Source organism: Cyprinodon tularosa, unplaced genomic scaffold (genome assembly GCF_016077235.1).
Source record: "Cyprinodon tularosa strain WSP-4 unplaced genomic scaffold, ASM1607723v1 ctg282, whole genome shotgun sequence".
NCBI classification, from domain to species: Eukaryota; Metazoa; Chordata; class Actinopteri; order Cyprinodontiformes; family Cyprinodontidae; genus Cyprinodon; species Cyprinodon tularosa.
This window is the reverse complement of record NW_024038988.1, coordinates 695,134-721,917: the sequence shown is the minus strand read 5'-3', so window position 1 is coordinate 721,917 and position 26,784 is coordinate 695,134. Positions and strand designations below refer to the sequence as shown.

At 39.3% G+C, this 26,784-nt stretch overlaps 1 protein-coding gene across 1 annotated transcript in view; it reads left to right on the top strand.

The window, feature by feature from the left end:
* The window catches only part of ankrd13b (ankyrin repeat domain 13B), a 93,731-nt gene extending 69,385 nt beyond the window's left edge, over positions 1-24,346 (top strand). The window contains exons 10-16 of the mRNA XM_038290490.1: positions 961-993; positions 1,100-1,239; positions 4,124-4,281; positions 4,454-4,642; positions 8,558-8,721; positions 12,799-12,875; positions 23,938-24,346. Of these exons, the coding sequence (XP_038146418.1) occupies positions 961-993; positions 1,100-1,239; positions 4,124-4,281; positions 4,454-4,642; positions 8,558-8,721; positions 12,799-12,875; positions 23,938-24,139 (963 nt within the window). The 3' untranslated portion in view covers positions 24,140-24,346. The remainder of the gene's footprint in view (positions 1-960; positions 994-1,099; positions 1,240-4,123; positions 4,282-4,453; positions 4,643-8,557; positions 8,722-12,798; positions 12,876-23,937) is intronic.
* Positions 24,347-26,784: the final 2,438 nt, after the last annotated feature.

The window sequence follows — 26,784 nt, the reverse complement described above, 5'->3', positions numbered from 1 at the left end:
TCGTGATCTTTTGCAAATTCTTGTGAGATTTTGTTAGTAAAATAGATCGATACCGCGTCAATATATCAACATATAAAAATATGGCAAAATTTGGTGAATTTTCGGGGGATTTCGTAGCATAACGATGACATATAGCAATATTTCATTAGTAAAAGAGATTGATATGGTGTTTTTAAATGGCAATATATCAGCATATGAAGATATTGTGATATTTTAATGGATCAATATACAATTCGCGTCTTTAGAAGTTTTTAAGTCTGTAGAAAAGATGTTTTTGAGGAAGAAGAAGAAGTAGTATTTTTAATTTTTTTTAGACTTTAGAAACTCAGAAGCTGATCAAATATCGGGTTAAATATCGGTGGGGTGGCCGATGTCCGATATTCAGTTTTAAGGCCGATACAGGCCGATACCGATAGGGGGCTGATTATATCGTGCATCCCTAGTATCGATACTTTTGAAAATGAGTATTGTATCCGGATACAACTTTTCAGTATCGATACTTTTGACAACCCTAGAACACACATCCAGTTAGTCACAGTCAGAGAAACAGGACTACACTGGAAAACAGGCCGATCTCCAGCATTTATAAACAAAGGGGTTGATGGCAGCAGCACAGCTGATATTTCTCTCCAGGATGGAGTCTCAGCCAAACTCGGCCAATTAAAAGGAAAGAAAGTGTAATATCTCTGATATATTGACAACCCACTGGCTACAGTTTTCATACTTATTTCTGTTGACTATTCTGTTTTATTAAAATAAAAGTATATTTGAAACTTGCTAAAATCGTATTGGGTTAGTATCGGTATCGATCAATGTAGCAGGACATCCCTAAATCAAAAGTTTTATGGTTACCCTGCATGGTTTTATCACTTAGTGCTACTAACAGGAAGTGCTACATGAATAATAATCTACAAATAAAGAGGACTTGATTTAAAATGTTCCTTTTTTGTGCCACTGTAGGGAAACAAGCATCAGGAGCAGAGAGCATATGAAGTAAGTTGTGAAAAAAAAATAATAATAATTTAAGTCACCTTTGAACCTTCACTGCTGCTTTATAAAAGCTCTGCTTCATCGTTTATTCTTTCTTTACCTCCCCCAGGCTTTGGTGACACAGATGTCCACCCCCGCGGTGACGAACCCCGGCGCTCTGACGGCAGAGGAATACTTTAACCCCAGCTCCACGCAGCAGACGCTGAGGGACATCGGCCAGCCGTGCCAGCTCACCACCAAGACCCAGAGGTGACCCCATCTGACAGGAACACAGACAGGCGCGCCATCCGCGCCGCTCTCTGATCTGATGAAAACGATGGCCGGATGAAAATGAGCCACTCATGGCGGCCGACTGCAACAATCCTGAGGTGGATGACAGATAGCAGAGAGGAACCAAACAGGCGTATTTATGGTGCAGTCGAGCATTTAGGTGCTCTGACTGCTGCAGCTCTGGGTGGATGACTCATAGCACCCTGCTGTCAATCCACTTTATTAATAATACCAGATAAAACATGGAAGCAAAGGAAGGCAGGGGAAGAAAATCGAAGGAAAATGTGTAAAAATAGAAGCAACTTTATCCCAGTTTGTGATCTTTACTGGTTAGATGGTGATCTGTCTGGGAATCCTCCATCTGCTGGGAAGTTTGCTCCGTTCGTCTGTCGTTTACGGCGTTCATCATCGTTAAATAAAAAGCGACAGGACATGATGAGATTAATTCTTAAGGAGACGGATCTGCCTCTCCGTTCCGTGTTCATTATCGCACAAATTAGGGTCTCAGAATTGATTGGCTCGGCTTTGAGCATGACTCAGCAGTTCCTGGACAGCCCCAGTTAGCAGCTGAGATCAATGTTGTTTTGTATCTCTGTCTAAATGGCTTTGATAACACAGAATCAGGCGGGTTCTTTTTTATGGAGTGAATTTTGTTCCATGATTGTTGAAAGCAAAGAACATGTTTTTTAAATGGAAATTAAAAAAAAAGAAAATGAAATCCAGACAAGTTTTATTAAAATAAAGATTTTTAGAGGAACTTTGTGCTTCCTAAAATGTCATTTTGTTTTTATTTTTAAATAGTTCTGTACAAATTTTTTTCAAATATTTTTTTATTTCTCTCAAATAGAGTTTTATAAATTACGTTCTTTTCAAATGTAAATAAAACAAATATATTTTATGTTTTCAACTCTGCACTATATCCTAACACTAATACTAAGCCTCGCTCCTGAACAATAAAACTGTTGTTACCAACATCCATGAAGACCAAAAGAATTTAGTTTTGCCCCGATGCCATTTTTTTGGCTCCGTTACCCGATACCATCTGTTTGAAATTGATGTGTGTATATTAGGGATGGAACGGTTTATGAAAACCGTCCGAACCGTTCGGTTCGACTGTCTCGGTTCGGTTCGCGTGTGTTGCGTTCGGTTCATGCGCTGCTCCTTTTTCTCATAGGTGAAGCGTTTCCACTCCAGAGCAGAAGGTGGCGGTACTGCGACCAAAGCCAACCACCAGTAGTAAACAAGAAGAAGAAGAAGCGAAGCAGCTTAGCCGGGTGTAGCAGGGAAAAAAATAATTTTTTGTGGAGAATTGTGTGGGTATGGCGAGTGGGAAAGAACAGGAGTTGGAAGACGCGCCAGCAGCACTTTATAGGTCTGCTGTATGGGACCACTTTGCATTTAGAGTGACCTACGATGACGGCGGAAAGAAACTTGTGGATAAAAGTGCAACAGTGTGCAAGCATTGTGCAACACGTTTTGTTTATGCTAACAGCAACATGACCAACATGTCAGGCTAACCCCGAAATCCCTCATACTCCGTCAACGCTCCGCCCCGCTGCGCTCCAGACCGGCTGCACAAAGCAAAGCCTACAGCCCCCACTATGGCTCCCGTCAGCTCCGCTCTGAGTTCCTTGGAGATGGTAGAGGGCATGCGCCAGATGATTAAATGATCCAGGGTTTCCGCGGATCATTAAAAATAATTACAATTCATTAATTTTTTGGGATTTTTTCATTAATTAATTATTAATTTTCATTAATAAATTTTAATTTTTACATTAATTTTTATCATTTTTATTTTTTTTCGGTGTAACAATAAACATATACCGAACCGAACTCAAAACCGTGACCACGAAACCGTGAATCGAACCGAACCGAGGGTTTTGTGAACCGTTCCACCCCTATTGTGTATATATGAAGAGCTGCATACTACTTGGATGTAAAATAATTGCCATCATGGCTTTGTCAAGCTGCTGCCTACCTTTGTGAAGCAGGAAAAAGACTAATCCGAAGTGAATCCAGTAGAACTTTTTATTGCCTACCTGGAATGAGTGGCGATAGTTGAAGGAACTTTTGGCTCTCAAAATGGAATCAGTGTCCTAATTGTTGGTCCTCGCCGATTCCACCATTTTAGTGCTGGATCGGGGCCCCGCCCCATACTGGTATCAGTGCAACACTAATAGAAATGCTTCTTTGCTGCAATACAGAGGAAATCCCGCCCCTGATTTTGAAGAGGCTGATTTAAAAAAAAGAAAGAAAAAAAAGCTACTCATAGAACTCAATCTGAAAAACAGAAATTTGGAAAAAATGTATAAAAAATATTAAATGACAATTTGTTTAGAAAAAAAAGTATCTAAAAACTATTCAAACGATAAGATTTTGATATATGTAGAAAATAAATACAATTTAAGAAACAAGCAAAGTTTCATTTCTGGATTTCATTTTTTTTCTTCTTCAAATTCCCATGTACTAAACGTTAAAGGAAGGTTGCTCTACTTTAAGTTAATTTAGGTGCCATTAGAGGGAGAGGGGGTATGAAAAATAAGTTTAATTTCTTCACACCCCTTTTCACACAATTTCCATTAATCAATGTCATTTCTCTGGCTGTATATACCGACAGGTTTATTTAATGGAGGGTTTTATTTCTATTTATGTTCAGGTGAATTTAGTTAGTTTGGAAATTGGTGTTTGGTTTGGTGTTAACTAGTCTCTTTTGTGTGTAATTGATTTATTTATTGTCGTTTGTCATAATTGTCTGAAATAAATTCCTATTCATTCATTTGTTTTTCCGTGCAATAATAATGGGACAAAATTCTCTCCATACTTTTTGTGAGGAGTTTCAGTGTTTCTGTTTTTATTTTTTAAGGTTTAAAGCCAAGTTGTGGCTGTGCGAGTCCCATCCTCTGTCCCTGGCGGAACAAGTGGTTCCCATCATCGACCTCATGGCCATCTCCAACGCCCTGTTCGCCAAGCTGCGTGACTTCATCACTTTGCGGCTGCCGCCTGGTTTCCCGGTTAAGATCGGTGAGCGTGGGAGGAATTTAGAGTGACGGATGAACGAAGGAGATCAAAATGTTGGCTGTTTATCTGAAGGGTTGAGACAGGATGATGAATATTTAATAAACAGATGGTGAGATGGACTTGACAAAGTGATCTGAGAGGCAAACTGACAGACAGGATGTTCTCTCCCCTTTAGAAATCCCCCTGTACCACATACTAAACGCCAGGATCACCTTCAGCAACCTGAACGGCTGCGAGGAGGGAGCCGGCCCTCGTTCAGACAACGACACCGGGGTGGAGGGGGACGGCCAGCGGGACGCCGCCAGGACAGACGCCCCCTCTCCAGGCAGCGACTCCTCCAGCGTGTCCAGCTCCAGCTCCACAAGTAAGAGCTACGAGAATTTAAGCACTTTAGGTCAGAATATGGAGAAAAATCTCAGTCTGATTTTATCAGGATTTCATGTCCACAATTTCATGTTATTTACATTTAAAAACCTGATTAGTGTGGCAGGCATTTGGGTAGTGATGTTATGAGATGAGGTTTCCAGTGATGGAGGGGACGTTCCCCTGATGCGCATGTCGAGGTGTAATTCATTTAGGGGAGGGGCCAAAGTTTAGACAATGTCATTTTTTGAAATGCACCCTTGAAAAACAGTAATAAATAAATTTAAAAAAACAGCAATATAAACATACGACTGTATATTTACAGCTGTAACATTATATATATATATATATATATATATATTTTTTTTTATAAATAAAATCCTGCATCAGATGCTTCAAAGCCTCTTAACTAGGCTTAAATAGGCTAATAGGGGGGGGGGGGGGGGGGGGGGGGGGTGTGAGGGGTCATTGATGATGTCACGGGCTCAGGACACGCAGCGCTGGGATGAAATGTATTTAATGGAGGGAGGAGGAGCCTGAGGAAACCACCTCAGACTTTTAAAAGTTGCTAAGTATTTTGGCTACAGTGACTATTTTTTATTGGTTTGCTCTTGTATAAATATAGATTGGAAAAACCCTGCCAAATTTATTGTTTGAATTAAAATGACTAAAACCTTAAAACTACAAGCAATTTCACTAAAATAGTAGAAAAAGTGTAGCTTAAATGATTGTTCTCTTCTATTTTACACAAAAAAAAATAAAAACTTACAAAAGATTTTATTACAAACACCAATCATTAACAATTTCAGAGTAATTTCAATGGGGGAAAAAAGAAGAAAAGAAATTGCAAAAAAAACAGATTCTATTACTAACTGTAGTTCTGCACTCCACCAGTAGGCGGTGACATGTTCACATGGAGCTTCATGAACTGTGGGGTTTGCTGAAGCAATTTTGCTAAACGGTTCAATGCCTCATGAGGCTTCATCTCACCATCACTACTTACCGAAAGTATACTACTATTCCTAAACGTATAAGAAATGCAATATTCCATCCTTTTTATTTATTTTTTAAACAGCTTAAGTTCAGTAAGATTTGATTAAAAGATTAATTATACTGCAAGTTTTTTTAAATATTCTGCTAATTTTTAAAACCTCAGTGTCAAGGTTTGTGTGGAGGTTTTTTTTTTTTTTTTTTTTTTAGGACCCATATGCAGAGATGAGAAGGCAGTCGAGTTTTGCTGATTTAATTAGGTTCAACAGGAAACTCAGGCAAAAATCCAGGAACGAAAATAAGACATCAAAACTCAGGACATGCCAGGGAGAAACAACACATGGAGAGGGAACAAGCAAGGAAGCAACAAATCGACAAGAAATGAGGAACTGCAGAGGTGGTGTATATATGGGGAAGAGAACAAATAATGGACTAATGAGCCGATATGGAGCAGGTGTGAATAGAACTAACTAGAAGGGAGACAAGGGGAAAGGAAACAAGCACAAGGGGGCGACAGAGAGTAACTCAAAAACCCAATAATTACAAAGAAACTAAAAATAAACTTAAACAGAGGGCAGAACCCTGACACACAGAACACACACAGGTCTGGTCCTCAATCACAGCAGAAAGTAATCTAAAAGTAATTAGGTTTCCCCTTAATGGGAGCAGAAGATGATGCAAGAATGGAATAACTATTTCTACCATTCAAAAAATATAAGTAGAGAATATTAACCTGAAATAACAGAGTGAAATTGTCTTATTTTAGATGTCAATTCAGGAGAAAAAATACACTTATTTAAAAACAAATGGACGGTGCGTGTTGCACACTGCAAAGGTTTAGATACAAGCAAATTATTTTGTCTGTAAATTAGTGTATTTTCCCTCAGTTCCAGCAGGTAACTAACACGATCTCCCAATCGAATAAAATTTTACATGTTTGAAAAAACAACCTATTATTAATTTTCTGGTGCATAATATTTACAATGAAAAAACGATATAGAAAAAGGACAACATTTCTAAGCGTATTTACCCTTAATTTGAGTAGATAAATGATCATTTGTAAATCCAAGGATTATCTTTACTCTTAAAATAAGATAATTAGAAAATATGTGCTTGAAATTAGACTTTTTCACAAGTTTTTCCACATACATTTATCTTTTTTATTCTGTAGCCTAATATGTTTCAGCATATTATAATAAAAACACTTAGTGCCTTCTGTTAATGGAAAGATCCCTCGATAAAAGAGAAACCTAAAGATGTTAGAACAAGGAATGCTTATTGATTAATCATTATTGGATCGATAAGAACAATCAAGTTTAGATTCATTTATTAATTGATAACTTACTGTGAGGGTTTGGTTGAGGTTTAAGGGACCCAAACGCAGAGGCATGGAGGCAGAGGTGAGTTCTTATAGTTTTAATGGAGCGTTCACAAGCAGCAGAGGCAGGAATCCAACATGAAAATGTAAAACCAACCAGAACCATGGAGACATCAGGGAAAACATGCATGAGGAGCCGGGGAAAGACGGGGAACCACCACTGAGGAACTGCACAGGGAGAGTTTATTACCCTTGAAAAACCGTGCTGAGACCGGTCCGAGCTCAGTAACTGAGATAACTTATCGTGTGTAAATGGAAAGCAAACTGAACTGAATCGAGCTAACTGCAGACCAGTTCCAGAGGTGGGCTCGGCTCGGTTTTTCCCTGGTTTTCTCTGATAACAAGAGCGCATTTTGATTTGCTTGATTCCCTCCTTCTTCGTCTTCTTCTTGTGTTTTATGGCGGTTGGCAAACAACTTTTGGTGCATTACCGCCACCAACTGCTTGATTTCCTCCTTCAGTACTGGCAGTAATACCGCAGATCGTCACTAGGAGGCGAGGAGTCGAAGAACCGAGATAGCGTGATGTCTAAACGGTCATCAGAACCGAGCTCGGCCTGGTTAACTGATCCGAGCTCGGACCGATCTCAGCATGGATCGGTTTTTCAAGGGTAGTGTAAATTGGGCTAATATGGGAGACTGAACAAAGACGGGACTAAAGAGCTGATTGGGAGCAGGTGTGAACAGAGGCTTCTAGAAGGAGCTAAGGAAAAGGACACCAACACCGGAGGGCAACAAAGAAAAACCTAAGAACTTAAATATATCCAGAAAATACAACAAAATAGGAATTAAACTAATAAAACTAGAAAACATGGAGCAAAGTAAAACTGAATACTCAAAAGAAAACTTAACAGAACCAAGACCGTGACATCATCAGCAAGATTTTACCCAGACCAAGTCCCTTTCAATGGCAAACAAAAATACAGATTAAATAAGCTCTTTTTTTTCTTCTTCTTCTTCTTCAGACCTGCTGCACCGCAGCTTCATGGTGTCTGGATTCCAAATGCCCGGCCTACATTTTCCATCTTTATCATTCTAATGTATTCTTCTTCCCCTTCACAGTTATGTCCTACTAAATTTCAAAGTAACACGGTGGCAAAACAAAGATGTAAGGATCTGAAGTAAACTCTTAAGGCTTCAGTATTTGGTCTCTCTCGCGTCTCCTCCCCCCCCCAGCTGCTGATTTATGGAGCTGATGAGGAAGATGCGAGCTGTTTTTATCAAAGATTTGTTCTTTTCGTTATTGGATCATGTCCTGTGCTGATTGAATCAGAACCTCATCAGCGCGGTATAAATCCGCATCTGTGTCGTCCAGCCGTGTAATTGATTCGACGGCGGTTCTGAAGGAAGCTCTTTGGGTCCCAATGTTATCACGCCATACGGCTCCACCTATAAAAACACTTCATCATGTGATATGTAAAGAAAATACTCATTCTAACCCAGATAAGTCAGAAATGTTTTCCTCTGTTTTTCCTTTTCCTCTTGTTCAGTTTCCTTAAATACCAGGTAACACTTCCTCCCCTCTCTTTACCTTTATCCCCCCCTTCAGTTTCATGCAGAGCAGGAGAGATTCCCCCATGTGTGTTCGAGCCCCCGCCTGGATACACCATGCTAGGAGGCAAACAGAGAGACAGCATGAGGGAGGAGGAGGAAGACTTACTGCAGTTTGCTATACAGCAGAGCCTGTTGGAGGCCGGAACCGAATACGATCAGGTGATCCTGCTGGGATTTCTTCACTCTAAATCACGTCACAGACTCGGCTTCACACTGACTCCACCAAACCAAAACACTGCAGGATTGCACCAGATATTTTTAAAGGAAAAGTCCGGTGAGCAACGAATAACCAATGGGTCTTTATTTATACCTAAAACGAATACGTTTGAGGTGATTTAATGAAAGGAGCGGCCATTTTCGCACCTCGCTCCATGTTCTTCACAGTGTCCATGTGGTCAGAAAATATTTTTCTGCAGCTTTTAGAGAGAAGATTAGAAGAAGAAAGATTTATGTATAAAATGAAAAAGAAGGATGTGGACAACAAAAATACAAACTGGTCTATATAATATAAGCTGTAGGAAAAGCTGAGGGGTGCAAACACCTTATGAACAGTGTTGGGCACGTTACTTTGAAAAAGTAATTAGTTATAGTTACTAGTTACTTCTCCCAAAAAGTAACTGAGTTACTAACTGAGTTACTCCACAATAAAAGTAACTAGTTACTAGTAAAAGCAACTATTGCGTTACTTTTGCGTTTCTCGCCCCCGTAACCCTCACCACCCGGCCCCCACCTGCTCACCGTGTGTTTCCAAAGCCAGCTGAATAGAGCGGACGACAAAGACAAGAACCTGCAGAGAGTTTTGCATTTATTGCAACTCAACGTAAATGACATCGGGGGGAACGCCATGTGAAGTTTTTTAACAGGGCATTCAGATCTGGTGAAATTAATAACTGGGGATGTCTAATTCTGAAATCCTGTGTGTTTGGGTTGTTATAGATACTGCAACATCTATCTCTATCTATCTATCTATCTATCTATCTATCTAGATTTCTCCCTTTCATTTGATCGTTCACGCTCTCCATAGTTCTCCTGTGGCGCGAGCACAGGGCGACTGTTGCGCGATTTTAGCGAGCATGCGCGTTTCCTTTCACTTGCGAGTTGAATCGTGCCGCCTGCGCTGTGCGGAGATGCAGGGGAAACCGTATGTGATGGGGAAACGCAGCTCGACGTAACACCAGTATTTCCATGTGGAAAACGCTGTTTTGCTGCGGGAGTCCTCCTCACTCTCCATCTCTCTGTGTGTGCTGTACGTTAACACCCGCCAGCAGAAACACCCACCTACCCAACTGACAAACGGAATCTCACTATACATCAGCCATTCTCATCCTCCCCTCTCTCATGACAAGGCGCGCACCTCTACCTAAAAAATAATCTTTAATATCTCTTAAACAAAAGTAGCACAAACAATATTTTTTTCTGCACAGATCTGCACTAACGTTGCACTAACCATTCAGTCTATTTGCAGAGCTTTTTGACGTGGGTGGGGTGTCAGCTTCACGCAGCTGCGCACGAGTCCTATCATGAAAAAAGGTTCATTGTGCGACCTGAGTAATGCACAGTAACGGGGTGTCTGCAATGGTAACTGCGTTATAGGTACAGTCAAAGTAATAAGTTAGATTACTCGTTACTAAAACAAGGTAACGGCGTTACTAACGTTCAACGCCGTTAGTCCCATCACTGCTTATGAATATGTGATTTCATGTCAAATTCAAAAGGTCCTGGAAGCACAAAAAAAACAAAAAAAAAACATGATTGAAGCTAGGGGTGGGTATTGCCAAAGAAGTCCCGATTCGATTCAAATCACGATTCACATGCCACGATGCGATTCTATCACGATGCATCATGATACTTGAAATATTGCGATGCGTTGCGATATTTTCACTGAACACTATTAGAAAAAAATACTGCCCTTACCAGTGGCTGCGTATGATCTGGATAGTGTTTCAATTGATACATTGATACAACTGAATTCATACATTGCTGTATTTATTGAAACAACTTTCTGAGGTGTTGCCATGAAAAAAAAATACTGGACAAAAATATTACTATTACTGGCGTGGACACACTGACAAAAAGTGCTTAGGATTCATAAAACTTGAAATAACAAAATAAGGATAATCAGTGCCGTTTACATGGCCTCAGTGGTCCTTTAAACCAATGAAAGGAAAACATTCAAATGGATGACATTTCCCCTTTTGCAAATGACGTGCGTCTTATCAAATCCGTTTTTACCTTCTTTGTTTTTAAAGCCAAAATGCATCCAAACATCTGACTTGAAATGTGATGGAGCCAGGGCGAATTTTCTCAGTCTCCTCCGTGTTTTGTTTACGAATGACTCGTCGCAGTATCCCTCGGACGGAAATGCTTGTGACACAAGGCAGCGGGCGTCAACACATCCGCAGCGATATCTACTAACAGGAAGCTGTATTCCACTTGTTTTTGCCGGATGTGCGCCAACCGTTCATGTATTTTATTTATTCCTTTTTTTAAATTAAGAATCGATGCACTAGATCCCAACAATTAGAATTGCAATGCATCGTCATGACGATTATTTTGCATACCCCTAAGTGTAGCGTAGCCAAACACATGAAACAAAAAAAAAATGCTGGAAGTAGTAAAAAGAACTACAAGGTAAATCTGCAAACTCGTGCTGCATAAGAGCTCCAGTCCACTAGGGGGAGACAAGGGTCAACACATCTAAGGAATGTTGCAGATATTACTATAAATTCATATCTGTGGGGGGAAGATTTCCTATGAATCTTTTTTATTTTATTTTACCTTTTAGCATCTAGTTTATGTCTTAAGAGTCTCATTCCCTATGATTTGATGATCGTCTCCCCCTAGTGGTGTGGAGTTGTTCTCTAATGCAGGACTGATTTGCAGCTTTTTTTTTTTTGCTATGCAGCATTTTTCCCTAAGTGTTTTTTGTGTGTTTTTGCATATTTTACTTGTTTGCATCATGTTTCCACTTTGCTGCTCTACTATATATAACTAAAGCGTTTATTCTCTGCAGCAGGTCTTTTTTGCATGTGTTTTTAATTTAATCTATCTTGAATTAGCTACTATAATTTTTTAGTTTGGATTACCATTTAAAGCTGCTGTGCATTTGCCCCCCTCTGCCTATTTACCATTTTTTCACCCTTTACAGTTTGGATAACCTTTTATGCTCAGTGATTATTTTAATAAAGCCTGTTTTATCTAAAGAACTGTCCGACAGAGAGAGGAATAGGACCCAATCAGTTAATTGGAAAAAACAGAAAACTTTAAAATACCAAATGCTACCTTTCTTTTTAATTTTGACTAAACCTTTTTTTTTCTTTGTTAACCTGAAATTGCCTCATGCATCACATCAGATCAAACACTTTGCAAATACATAAATTGACTGAACTTTGTTATTTTTTCCACACTGCAATAAATATTTTCTTAACATAACAGTTTTATAAACAGCCTAATAAATCACGATGAACGCTGTCCCCTCTACTTTAAATTACAGGGATAAATTCAGCAATACGTCAATGAAAACCTCAACACTTGGGTGTGCTCTAGTACACAAATAGAAGCCAGTTTCAAAATAAAAACAGTCAGAGTGAAGTAAAATCAATAAGCAACATAAATTGCCTCTGAAGGAAGTAACGAAGAGGCATTACTCCTCCAGCTGCCTCAGGATATGCCTGCGCTTAAATCCCAAAGATCCTGCTCCTGATAGTCCTCTGATTTCTTCTAAGGGTGCAGTCTGGGATATAAATAGTCTCAGGGAGGCAGGTCAGACAACATCCCCAGATGTGTTTCTGTAGGTGAGAAATAAATGCAATAATAAAAGCAGAGGTTTTTGTAGCCTGCATTCAGAGACCTCCTGCGGTTTTAACTCAATATTTACACCTTTCAGGTTTAGTTTGTTTAAATGTCGTTACACTAGGATGATTTTAAGGTGCTGTGATTACTTTAAGACAAACCCACAGACTTATTTAATTTAAAGCCAAATTATTTGGAATTTTCAACCAAGTTTTGTCCTGGAGTCTGAAAACCAGAGCTTGCTCTAATGCAGTTTACTGTTAATTTATGAGTCATAATCAAACCAGCTGGCTCCTTTTCTGCTCTGTGTGTGTGTATGGGGGGGTGTTTTAGTGGGGACTGATGAGGAAAATACCCAGACGAAGGATCCAGCCTTCCCAGAAACCCCTCCGTCTCCTCCACTTCCACCTCTCTGACTTCCTGTTCTGCCTGGTTTGTTTCTAGGTTACTATCTGGGAGGCACTGACCAACAGCAAACCAGGAACGCACCCTCTGCCCTGTGACCCGAGTCGTGTTGAGAGGTGAGATAAAAGGCTTGTTTTTAATTCAGTTCAGTTTATTTCTATAGCGCCAATTCACAACACGTCATCTGTAAGCACTTTCCAGTTCACCAGATCGTCCAGTCAGATTGATTCAAAGTTTTCTATCTAAGGAAAACCAGTTGATTGCATCGAGTCCCTGACTCTTCAGCAATCCCTCACACAAAGCATGCTTGTAGCGACAGTGGAGAGGAAAAACTCCCTTTGAAAAGGAAGAAACCTCCAGCAGAACCAGGCTCAGTGTGAGCGGCCATCTGCTGAGGCCGACTGGGGTTCAAGGAGACAGAAGCAGAGACACAAAAAGTTTTTTTTACACTCAAAAGGCATACACTATAAAATTCTAATTTTATCTATTTTGTTCTGTGTTTATTATTTAGAGATCAGCGTCTACTGTAAAAGATTTCTTAACAAATTTATCAAGTGAGCAGAAGCCGGTCGGGATAAATGTTGCTCAGGTGCAGGAGTTTGGAGACCTAGAAAACCGGCACACCATGCAGAGATTTAAAGGTCTACTATTAAATTTAACATTTCGAAAGACTAAATTTCTGGAAGCAGTCGGGTTAAAGGTTGTGGGTTTTTTGCTCCAGTTCTAAGGAACTCTGAGAATCAGAACTCCCATTTCTTTCTACAACCAGGTTACTTCTTGTTAAATCAGCGGATAAAAGTCTGAATCCAACTCAAATCAATTCAATTCAATTCAGTTTATTTATATAGCGCCAAATTCACAACACATGTCATCTCAAGGCACTTTACAGTTCAACCAGATCATACAGTCAAATTGATACAAAGTTTTCTATCTAAGGAAAACCAGTTGATTGCATCGACTCATTGACTCAAATACAATCCCCCACACTAAGCATGCTTGTAGCGACAGTGGAGAGGAAAAACTCCCTTTTAACAGGAAGAAACCTCCAGCAGAACCAGGCTGAGTGTGAGCGGCCATCTGCCGAGGCCGACTGGGGTTCAAGGAGACAGAAGCAGAGATACAAAAAGCAGCTGTAAAAGGCGGCCCCGTCCAGGAAACACACAGCCAGGCAGACGAGCTCCAAGGCAGCTCCCATGCCAGAGGACGAAGAGATCACATCCACTCAGTCACGGTCAGAGAAACAGGACCACACTGGAAAACAGGCCGATCTCCAACATCTATAAACAAGGGTGTTGATAGAAGCAGCACAGCTGATGTTTCTTTCCAGGATGACGTCACAGCCAAACAGGAACAGACGAGGCAAAGCTACTCTGAGGAAAAGCAGAGAGAGCAGAAGGTTAGAGATTGAACTAACAGATTCTGCAGGATAGGAGAACAGAGAGAGAATGAAGCAGAATGATGAAATGGGGGTCCCTATGTCCTCCAAAAGTCTAAGCCTATAGCAGCATAACTATAGAGATAGCTCAGGATAACCTGAGCCACCCTAACTATAAGCTTTATCAAAAATGAAAGTTTTAAGCCTAGCCTTAAAAGTAGACAGGGTGTCTGCCTCACGGACTAAAACTGGTAGTTGGTTCCACAGGAGAGGAGCCTGATAACTAAAAGATCTGCCTCCCATTCTACTTTTAGAAATTCTAGGAACGATTAGTAAACCTGCAGATTGAGAGCGAAGTGCTCTGTTAGGAACATAAGGAACAATCAGATCTCCGATATAAGATGGAGCTTGGCCATTTAAGGCTTTATATGTGAGAAGGAGGATTTTAAATTCTATTCTTGATTTAACAGGAAGCCAATGAAGAGAAGCCAGGATAGGCGAGATATGATCTCTCTTTTTAATTTTCATTAGAACTCTGGCTGCAGCATTTTGGATCAGCTGAAGGCTTTTAACTACAGTTTGTGGACTTCCTGATAGTAAAGAATTACAATAGTCCAGCCTTGAAGTAACAAATGCATGGACTAGTTTCTCAGCATCACCCCTGGACAGGATATTTCTAATTTTTGTAATGTTCCTCAGATGAAAGAAGGAAATTCTAGAAACCTCTTTGATGTGGGATTTAAATGACAGGTCCTGATCAAAAATAACACCAAGATTTTTTACTTTATTATCTGAAATCAGTTTAATCCCATCCAAATGAAGTGACTGGCTAATCAGTTTCTTTTTCAGAGACTCTGGTCCAAAGACTATAACTTCTGTTTTGTCTGCATTCAGGAGCAGAAAGTTAAGAGTCATCCAGGTTTTTATGTCTTCAAGACATGCCTGTAATCTATGTAATGGGTTAGCTTCATCTGGATTTATAGACAGATATAGCTGGGTATCATCAGCGTAACAGTGGAAATTAATCCCATGCTGTCTAATAATTCTACCAATTGGGAGCATGTATAAAGTAAAGAGAATTGGTCCTAGCACTGATCCCTGTGGTACTCCACAGGTAACCGTTGAGCGTGTTGAAGATCTATCATTAACATGAACAAACTGAATTCGATCAGATAGATAAGATTTAAACCAGTCTAATGCTGTTCCTTTAATTCCAACAAAATGTTCAAGTCTTTCTAAAATAATATTATGGTCAACTGTATCAAATGCAGCACTAAGATCCAACAGGACGAGCACAGATACAAGTCCATTATCTGAGGCCATGAGAATATCATTAGTGACTTTCACCAGAGCTGTTTCAGTGCTATGATGAGCTCTAAAGCCAGACTGAAACTCTTCAAAAAGTTATTATTAAGTTATTATGGTGGAAGTGATCGCAAACTTGTTTGGCAACTACTTTCTCAAGAATTTTGGATAAGAAAGGAAGATTGGATATAGGTCTATAATTGACCAAGTCATCTGGGTCAAGAGACGGTTTCTTAAGCAGAGGTTTAATTACAGCAACCTTAAAAGCTTTAGGTACATATCCCTGTAACAGAGATAGATTAATCACATCTAAAATGGAGGAGGAGATCAAAGGGAATACCTCCTTAAATAACCCGGTTGGAACTGGATCTAACATACAAGTTGAAGGCTTAGATGAAGACAATAATTTTGCTAATTCAGAGAGTTCAACTGGATCAAAGCAGTCTAAACCCGGTTCAGATTCCATGACTACCTCAGGTACAATCGCGGATAGAGGAGTGCTTATGATCTTATTTTTAATAAGATCAATCTTATTTATAAAGAATCCCATAAAATCATTGCTGCTAAGAGCAGGTGGAATGGACGGTTCAACAGAGCTATGGCTCTGGGTGAGTTTGGCAACTGTATTAAAAAGAAATCTAGGATTATTCTTATTCTCCTCTATTAATGAGGAGAAGTATGCTGCTCTTGCTTTACAAAGAGTCCTCTTATACAGCAGTAAACCATTTTACCAGACTAGGAAGGACTCTCACAGGCCTGTGGAGCGATATTTTCTCTCCAGTTTCCTAGCATTTTGCTTCAAAGTACGCAGCTCTGCATTAAACCAAGGAGCAAGCTTTCTATTTTTAACGGTTTTCATTTTCAAAGGAGCTGCGTTGTCTAAGGCAATACGCAGAGAACTAGCAACCCCATCAACAAAATCATCAACCTGTGAAGGGGAATAAGCTAAGCTTTTGCACTCTGCAGCACTGCTCAGTGACACAGAGGAGAGAGAAAGTGAAGCAGATTCTTTAAAATTTATAACTGCACTATCTGATAAAGATCTACTAAAATTGAACCTTCTTTTGGGGGAGGAGAACTCTGTTAAAGTAATCCTGAAGGTTATTGGAAAGTGGTCAGAGAGGACAGGGTTGTGAGGAAATACTGTTATTTCTTCACATTCTATGCCGTATGTCAGCACAAGATCCAAAGTATGAAGATGAGAATGCGTGGGACTATTCACATTTTGAACAAAGCCAATAGTGTCTAAGATAGCATTAAAGGCTGCTCTTAAGCTATCGCCTTCAATGTCAGCATGGATGTTAAAATCTCCCACTATGATGACCCTGTCAGTATTTAATACCAAATCAGAAAGGAACTCTGAAAACTCATCTAAAATTCAGAGTAAGGACCTGGTGGACGATACAAAGTTACAAAAAGAAGAGGTTTTCTTGCCTTGAAATTTGGATCAGGGAAATTAAGGGTTAAATGTTCAAAAGAGTTGTAGGTATTAATTGTTTTGGGAGTAATCAGTAAGTCAGACTGGAAGATTGTTGCTACTCCTCCTCCTCGCCCAGAACTTCTGGGGATGTGAAAATTTAAATAGCTTGAAGGAGTTGCCTCATTTATGCTCACATAATCCTCTTGCTGCAGCCAGGTTTCTGTAAGGCAAAACAAGTCAATGTGATTATCACAAATCAAGTCATTAACTAGTAGACTTTTAGAGGAAAGCGATCTTATGTTAAACAGACCGCATTTAATTGTTTTAACTTTTTCCCCAATTGGAGTTATTTTGATTTTAATTAGATTATCATGATTTACTCCTTTGGGAATCTTTGCTAATTTATTAGATTTTGGTCGTGGGCAAGACACTGTCTGGATGGAGTAAAGAGTGGGTAACAGTAGAGAAGCTGGAGAGATGTGTGTTAAACTACAACTCTGCTTCCTGGTCTGCACCCTGGGTGGTCAGGGTTTTGGAAGACTAATAAATGTGGCCAGATTCCTAGAAAGAAGAGCTGCACCATCCAAAGTGGGATGGATGCCGTCTCTCCGAATCAGACCAGGCTTTCCCCAAAAGGATTGCCAATTATTAATGTAGCCCACGTTGTTTTCAGGACACCACCTAGACAACCAGCGGTTGAATGACGACATGCGGCTAAACATGTCATCACTGGTCAGATCAGGGAGGGGACCAGAGAAAATTACGGAGTCCGACATTTTTTTTTCATGATCAGAAAGATGACTCTAAATACATAAGAGAAAAATAAATCAGAATTCTTATCAATTTTATAATAATTTATTCACAAAAACAATTCAGAACCAAGTCAAACTTATTTCATTTTGGCTAAGCTATTAAAATTCAGCTGAGCTACTATGTACACAAAGGAAGATAAATAAAAATGGCTAAAAACCATAATGAATAAAATAATGCAATGATACCACAGGCTGACATGGATGTTATGTTTTCAATGCAAGTTTACTTTAAAGAATTTGGAATGAGGTCAGATTAGCTTTTAATTTAGAGCAACTTACAGAGCCACTGGTAATGTGTTCAAACCAATTCACAATTAGGTAAATAAAATGCATTAATTGGTCAAATAAAATTTATGAAATCCTTTGCTTAATCATATATCCATAACCTTTTAGTTCATTGATGCTAAACTGTATGTGATTTTTCCTGAGGTTAACTTTTTTTTTTTTTTTTACATTGGGACCTTGATTTTACGTTATTCCATGATGTTCTACTCACCCATTTGAGTTTTGTGTCATTTGGAGCCGTTCTGAAGATATATCCAGGTAACGTCTTCCTATGGGCGACGACTTGAAGGCACAAACTGAACTGTTCATCATTTATTCTTTAAAGGAATAGTACACCCAAAACATGATTAGCCTTCATTTTCTACTCACCCCCATGCTGAACAACACTCTGGAGTACTTTTTTGATATCTCAAATGCATCTGGAGATCTGGGAGGCTTCTTGCTGTCTGCTGACATTCAAATAATGGAGGTCTATGGTGCCCGAGGCAGAAAGGTCCATAAAAGTCCACAAAAAACGTGTCAATATTACTCCATACTGCTCGTCCAATGTATTCCAAGTGTCCTGAGTCGGTAGCATCCAGAATTTACTCGAAACGAAGTCATTTAGAATGTTTTTAGAGCATAAACAGTAGTGTATAGGATTTCCTAAAAGAGCGTTCACGAGTCTACGGAAACCGCGGCAGACCAAACCAGACGAAAGTGCGCATTCAGCGTCTGCTCTGCCGATAATGCAAGCGTAGAAGAAGAAATGTGCTGTTTACCTGTGCGAAGAAAGAAACAACAAAAGAAAAATGTCTGAGGACTTCAGTGTTGAGGAAGAGCATGAGTTCTTTGCCGAGCTGAATGCGCACTTTCGTCTGGTTTGGTCTGCCGCGGTTTCCGTAAACTCGTGAACGCGCTTTTAGGAAATCCTATACACTACTGTTTATGCTCTAAAAACATTCTAAATGACTTCGTTTCGAGTAAATTATGGACGCTACCCACTCAGGACACTTGGAATACATTGGACGAGCAGTATGGAGGAATATTGACACGTTTTTTGTGGACTTTTATGGACCTTTCTGTCTCGGGCACCATAGACCTCCATTATTTGAATGTCAGCAGACAGCAAGAAGCCTCCCAGATCTCTAGATGCATTTGAGATATCAAAAAAGTACTCCAGAGTGTTGTTCAGCATGGGGGTGAGTAGAAAATGAAGGCTAATCATGTTTTGGGTGTACTATTCCTTTAAGGTACGCCAGCATTCAGAACATGTAGGCCAATCACTGTCCCCCAGACATCCGCTGTTATATTTTTTAATATTTATATATTTTTAAAACAAAGCGGCGCGTGTATGACAGACTTAATACCTAAAGCTAATTTAATACCTTCAGTTTACGCCTTTCTCTGAGGGCGAACCCTAATAATAACATATAAAGTTAAAGTTAGTGATTTCTATTTTAACTTTATTAAATTCTCATTGGAACAGATTTTCGTTGTGTCGTCATTTTAGAGAAGTTGCTTCCTGCCCCTACAGTACAATCCTCTTTACGGGGATTTATTTACCTTCTGTGACACAAATATGAATTTTTAAACCAAATCTGCTTTGAAAAACTACAGAGGGGTAATTTTCATTCATTTATTTATTTCAGATTTCCAACATCTTCAGTTTCGTGGTTCTAACACGTAACAGTTAAACACTGTCTGCATCTTTCAGTTCAACACAGAAGCCCTGTTATAACAGGAGCCACAGAAACTAATCAGAGCTTCCCTGAATAATAAACCATGAACAGGACAGACTGCTAGTGTTAGAAAAACAACCAAAGTCCCTTAAAAAAACAAACCTACGTTTAGCTCCATGACTGTCAGCATGAAGGTAAAATATCCTGCGTTCCTCTCACATCCTCTCCTCTCTCATGTTTTTTGTTCCTCTACTATCTGCCAAACCTCCATTGTATATTTTCAACCCCCTCTTCCTTCCTTCCATCTTTGACTCACATCCTCTATTCTCCAGCTCTCCTCCCGTTCTCTATTATCTTATCCATCCTGCTTCTCCTCTCTGTCCTGCTGGGGGGGAAGAGATGGATGAGTGTTTCCTGCATTGTCTTATCAGACGTTCCTGTTTGAGAACAGGGCAGCTGTGCTTTCCTTCTCCCCCCTTTAACCTGTTGTTACTCTGTTTTCATTGAACAGAGGATTAGCAATTTGTTTAATGTTCTGCGTTTTTGAAATGACTCAAACTTTAGGTTTGCATCATGACCTCATTCTGTGTAGTTTAGAACATTTTTAAAGCATCTTTGTGTGCGAAAAGATAAAAGATCGATTTCTTTCCAAAACTCAGGTTTCTATTTGTTAAAAGGGAGTTTTTCCTCTCCACTGTCGCTACAAGCATGCTTAGGGTGAGGGATTGCCTTTGAGTCAATGAGTGAATGCAATCAGCTGGTTTTCCTTAGATAGAAAACTTTGAACTAATCTGACTGGATGATCTGGTGAACTGGAAAGTGCTTTGAGATGCAGTGATGGGAGTAAAGGCGTTGAAAGTGTTACTAACGCCGTTACCTTTTTTAGTGTCGAGTCTCACGGTTTCGTGGTCACAGTTTTCGGTTGGGTTCAATATATGTTCATTGCTAGTTCGAAATCCCACAAAAATTTATGAAATTAATTAAAAAATCCAAAAAAATAATGAATTGTAATTATTTTTAATGATCTGCGGACACCCTGGATCATTTCCGCATGTTTTGCTGCTTTGAATTTAATCATCTGGCGCATGCTCTCTACCATCTCCAAGGCGGAGGGGACTGAGCCACAGCGGACGCTGACGGATTATGTGGGATTTCAGGGTTAGCCTGACATGTTGGTCATGTTGCTTTTAGCATAAACAAAACGTGTTGCACAATGCTCGCACACTGTTTTTATCCACAACTTTCTTTCAATCAATTAATTAAAATTTATTAATGAAAATTAATAATTAATTAATGAAAAAATCCAAAAAAATTAATGAATTGTAATTATTTTTAATGATCCGCGGAAACCCTGGATCATTTAATCATCTGGCGCATGCCCTCTACCATCTCCAAGGAACTCAGAGCGGAGCTGACGGGAGCCATAGTGGGGGCTGTAGGCTTTGCTTTGTGCAGCCGGTCTGGAGCGCAGCGGGGCGGAGCGCTGACGGAGTATGAGGGATTTCGGGGTTAGCCTGACATGTTGGTCATGTTGCTGTTAGCATAAACAAAACGTGTTGCACAATGCTTGCACACTGTTGCACTTTTATCCACAAGTTTCTTTCCGCCGTCATCGTAGGTCACTCTAAATGCAAAGTGGTCCCATACAGCAGACCTATAAAGTGCTGCTGGCGCGTCTTCCAACTCCTGTTCTTTCCCACTCGCCATACCCACACAATTCTCCATAACAACTGATTTTTTTCTGCTACACCCGGCTACGCTGCTTCGCTTCTTCTTCTTCTTGTTTACTACTGGTGGTTGGCTTTGGTCACAGTAGCGCCACCTTCTGCTCTGGAGTGTAAACGCTTCGCCTATGAGAAAAAGGAGCAGCGCATGAACCGAACGCAACACACGCGAATGGAACCGAGACAGTCGAACCGAACGGAAACTCTGAATTTCATATAAATTATAAGTTGCTAACCTGTGATTATATCATTTTAACCTGTAAAAAAAATGACAGCGGCACAAACAAAAATTTTTGCTGCACAAACGGAGCCGAGTTAATTGACACCAATTTTGCCTCATTTGAAGGAGGTGGGGGGGCTGGTTGACCTTTTGACCTTTACATTTTCATTAATTTCTTCTAGAAATATTTCTTTATATCTTTAAAATGCTTGCGGCACAAACGAAAATTTTTGCTGCACAAACCAGCACAAACGTTTAATTTTGTCTGATTTGAAGAAGGTGGGGGGGCCAACTTCACTCAGGTAACAAATTGAATTGAATTGAATTGATGTAGGATTTAATCTAGATTCTAGAACTTGGTCTTAAATTTACCAGGAACTTAGTGACTTTAAGTGGTTTGATATGAGATTAGAAAACGCAGGTAGACTGGTTCATTTAGCGATGCTACCTGTTCAGAATCGCTACACTTCAAAGTTGCAGGTCTAGTGCCCCCGGTGGCTAAAAGTTACACACTGTCATTTAATAAAATCATCATCTTATTTGTTTTACATATGTTTACCGATTAGAAATAGAAGTCAGAAAATCAATAAATCCATAAACAAATTATGGTTTTGTTCTATTTATTAGAATTTATCAGATTTAGCCCTAAGTTTGGGAAATCTTGAATAAAAAGATGATTTCTCTCATCTTTTTAGACGTTATCTGATCTAGGATTGAAAGGATGTGAGATGGTTTCTCTCCTTTACTCATCTGTTCATATCCAGTTTCTACCAGAACAATAAGAATCTGAGGACATCTCAGGCGCTCAGTGCAGCTTTTTACGTCTCCTTTACTGAGGAAGGAGTCATGTTACAACAAATATATGGAGAAAAGTCTGAGGAAGGCAGGGAGAGGAGAAACAAAAGGAGGACAGAATATCAGCTGGTTAGAGATGATCACCGAGCGTCTCAAAGCGTCTGATGGTTCCTCTTTGGAGAACTTGTTGAGGTTTGATGCTTTAAGCTCCTCTGACCTCCAGGAAGATGTTGTCTGTTGATGCTCTAATGAAAACCAGTGATAACTCTGAAAATTACACTTCTGTAAGGTCAGATTAAGTATGATGAGTTGGCGATGGATATCGATCGTTTGTGTGACAAACTGTCAACTGCAGAGCGAAACAAAACAGGAAGTAGGAGGTGTTTCCATCAACAAACAGGGTGAATCTGAGGAGCTGCAGTTAAAACTGCACTTTGTTCTCAGCAGAACGTGAAAGACGGGAGGAAAATGAACAGAAATACTAAAAATCTAACAGATGCAGGTGTTTGTTAACAGCTAAATGAGCAGACAGGTTTTAAAAAAGCAAAAATAAAAACACCAAGTCTCAAAGATCTTAAGTGACTTTATTCCTGTAAATGATAAAACTGCTTTATTGATTAAATAAAAGGATAAACTAAAAGGGATAAATGGAATAAGAAAAACAAGCATTAGATGTGTAAATATTATTTACTAAATGAATATTATTTTTAAACGAATTGATGCAGAAATAAGAAAAATAAATTAAATAGTATTTAAAAACACTCGAAATTTGATATTAAATGCAAACCATGCAAATTATTGATTTGAATGTTAAAGGTGCATAAACCTTTTATTTGCCTCCAAAAGAAAACCTTAAAAAAAGAACATTAGATCCTGATGGAATGAGGTTAAACGGATCATCCGTCCTGAAAGTGTTTAGTTTTTCCTTTTTGAGCCTAAATAGAATTCCAGCACCGGCCGCTTTGACCCAACAGACTAATTTACATAAAGAACATTATTGACCATTTTATATCTAAAAACTTACTGATGGGTGTTTTTAATGTTTTGCTTAGTAAGAGCAGTACATTTTTTAATTTAAAAAGAGAAGATATACATTTTTTATGTTTTTTTTTTTACACTTTCTTAAAGCACAATCCAGTAAACAACTATAATTGTGAAGAAAATATTTGAATTTTATTTTTGTATTCCAGTTTCTCAACTCTGTTTTGTTTTGATTTGCTCTCACATTATGTTTTATATTTTTTTTAATTTTTAATTTTAGCTTCTGTTTATCATATTTATACCATATTATAAAAGTAGTCACCTTTAAACAGACATATTGTCCTCGATTTTATCAAAATATTCACAAGAAAAAACATCTAAAAGGTAAGAGGTTTGATGCGACTTAAAACTTTATTTCTTTATATATATATATATATATATATATATATATATAAAGATAATAAAATGAACTTAATAATAACGTAGTATTATTATTTTTATTGGTGATACAGGATAAGTTTGTGCCGGATCGGTACCACACCGAGCGATATCGCTCTACTTTAGGGTCTCTAACGCTGACCAGGTTTTCATGTTCCTCAGGACGCCCCAGCACAAGCCCCGCCCCCCCTCCAGTCTCAGCTCCACCCCCTCCAAGAAGCAGCCGCACACCTGCACCTACAACGAGCAGCTGCGCATCGCCATGGAGATCTCTGCCCGGGAGCAGGAAGAGGCGGACCTGCGGCGGCGGCGGGAGGAGGAGGAGCTTCAGCGGATCATCCAGCTGTCCCTGATGGAGAAGTGAGAGCAGCTGGGGGGGGGGTCTGCCCAGAGGATGAGGTGGGACAAAAGGGAGGAGGCGGCTGACCTGATGAAGCACACGCCTGAACCATCTGAGGGAAACAATCAAAAGGCCTTCCTCTCTGTTCCCCCACCCCCTCCATCAGACCCTCCCCTAGAAGCCATACAGCGATGAGGTCTGAGAGGGACTCCATGTTCTGCTCAGAGGAACCGCGCTGAGCGGCGCCAGTTTACAACCAAAACTACTAAACACCCAGGAACCTTTTTATTTTCTTTGCAGGGGGGTCATCAGGCTTCCTCTGTAGTGGTTCTGCTCCAGCATCATCAAAACTAAAACCCCCCCTGAGCCCTTCTGCCTCCGTTCTATGGAGTGAACTTTGTTCCACTATTGTTGCAAGAGAAGAGTTTCGTAAATGGAAATAAAAAAAAATCAAAAATCGAGAAAAAAAAAGTAACTTTGCTACTTTTCAAATTTTAACTTTTCAAATTTGTACAAATTGTATTTTCCTCACATTACACTTACTGAGAACCTTCTCTACACTTTAAACCAATGCAAGCAGTTGCTCTTGATACATAAAAATGTTGTTGCTATGAAGTAATCTGATCTATAAAACACAATTTTTGCAAATCTTTTGGAAAAAAAGAAAAAATATATAGTTATGTAATGATGAAACGTGAATAAATAGAAAATTAAAGCATTAAAAATAAAATAAAAAATATTTATAAAAAAAGAAAATCTAAGAAAAAAGCAAAGTTATTCTAAAACAATTTTGATTGATTAGAAGTTATTTATATAGAAGAGAATTAGGGCCACTGGGGAAAAAATAAAAAGGTAACTTTTTTTTTAAATTTAATTTCAGTTTAGTTTTGGAAAAAAGTCAGAATTCTGACTTTTTTCTCAGAATTCTGACTTTAATCTAAGAATTCTGACATTTTTTCCATGTTAAACTGAAATAAAAATGTAAAAAATCAGTTTTTTTTTCAGTGTCCCTAATCCTCTTCCGTATATTTAAGTTTCACTCCTGGGTTGATTTTTTTCAAATTTCCATTTCCAACTCTTATCTGCTTGCAAAATTCTTGCAGTAAAATTCACTCCATAATGAACAGGTCAGTTTTTAAACTGTCAAAACAAATGAAATAACAAGCAGTGAGGGGCGAGAATCTGGGATGAATGTCAACAAAGCGTCAGAATTCAGTTTTTAAATGAAATTGTTCCAAATAACCTGAAGGTACGCTTCCTTTCTTGCTTTTATTTCCAGAAATCATGTACTGTACCAAGCTTTGCAGGTGGATCAAATATAAGACTGTTAGCGGCGGATCGTTTGAGCACAAAGCAGTTTATCCTGCAGGAAGATGAGGAAGAGGAGCATTAACTCTACTGTATTGAAACTAATAAAGGACTAATGTCATGTAAGCTGTTTGTGGAGTAGAAACGTTATCAGGAGATATTTGAACTGATTTTATTTTTATTTTGTCTGTGTTTCTCTTTGATCACTGATATAAACATATTTCAGCATGATGTGCACTCGTAAACGGGTTCCTTTATTTGAGCTGAGGACATCCGATAGCGTATGGTGGTAAAAAAGGTTCAAAAATATCTGAAGGTTTGCGAATAACTTAATATTGCACTCCAGTTATGAGAGAGTTTGGCGTTAATCAAATGTAAGGGGATCCTGAGGGTTTCTTTCCCCCTCCTTTTTATGTTTAGTATAATTTCTCTAAAAGATGTTTACCACGATGAAGTCAGCACAAACTGAGGAGATTTCCCTCCATCTTCTCTCTAATTACACGGAATCTTGGCTGGTTAATAAGATGCTTTTTCATTTGTAAAAACAGCCGACGCATCGAGATGTTTTCCAGTTGTAACCCTGCAAAGTGAATTCTGATGATTCTAATAAAGAAACATCTTTTGGACCTGCTGCGTATGAGTGATTTGAATAAAAAACATCCCAATCCCTCCTTCCAAGGTTTCTTTTTTTCTCCTCACAGATTTATTTTGGTTAAATGACGGCGAGAAAAGCGCCTTATTTCTCCTGAGATTGGCAAAGCTGCAGTCAGTCAGCAAAAAGACGGGGCTGATCTGTTTTTAGCAGCTGCCACCTCCATCATCTTCCCTGTGACACGGATTCCCGGCGCCTCGGCTGAATCCGAGGGGGGCTTTGACTCCGGTTATTTTAAGCTCAATAAGAAGGAGGAAAAAAGGAGAGCTTAGAGACTAAAACCCTCCAAGAAACACAACTTGGAGGCAGAGAGAGGGAGGGAAAAATGCAACAGTAAGGATGAGTCGTCATATTTCCCCTCTGGATCGTAAAAAATACAGAAACCACCAGAATAAAAAGTTATTATTAAATAGATGGAAGCATCAACATGCAGAGAGAGGATGAATTCTCACCCCTCCTCTGATCCAATGACTTCAGTCTAAAACACTTTCCAGGACCCAGAAAGTCCCACAATTTTCACATTTTTATTCCAGGTTTCTCTCTTTTATTCCAGGTTTCTCTCTTTTATTCCAGGGTCCCCCTTTTATTCCAGGTTTCCTCTTTATTCCAGGTTTCCCTCTTTATTCCAGGTTTCCTCTTTATTCCAGGGCCCCCCTTTTATTCCAGGTTTCCCTTTTTATTCCAAGTTTTCTCTTTATTCCAGGGTCCC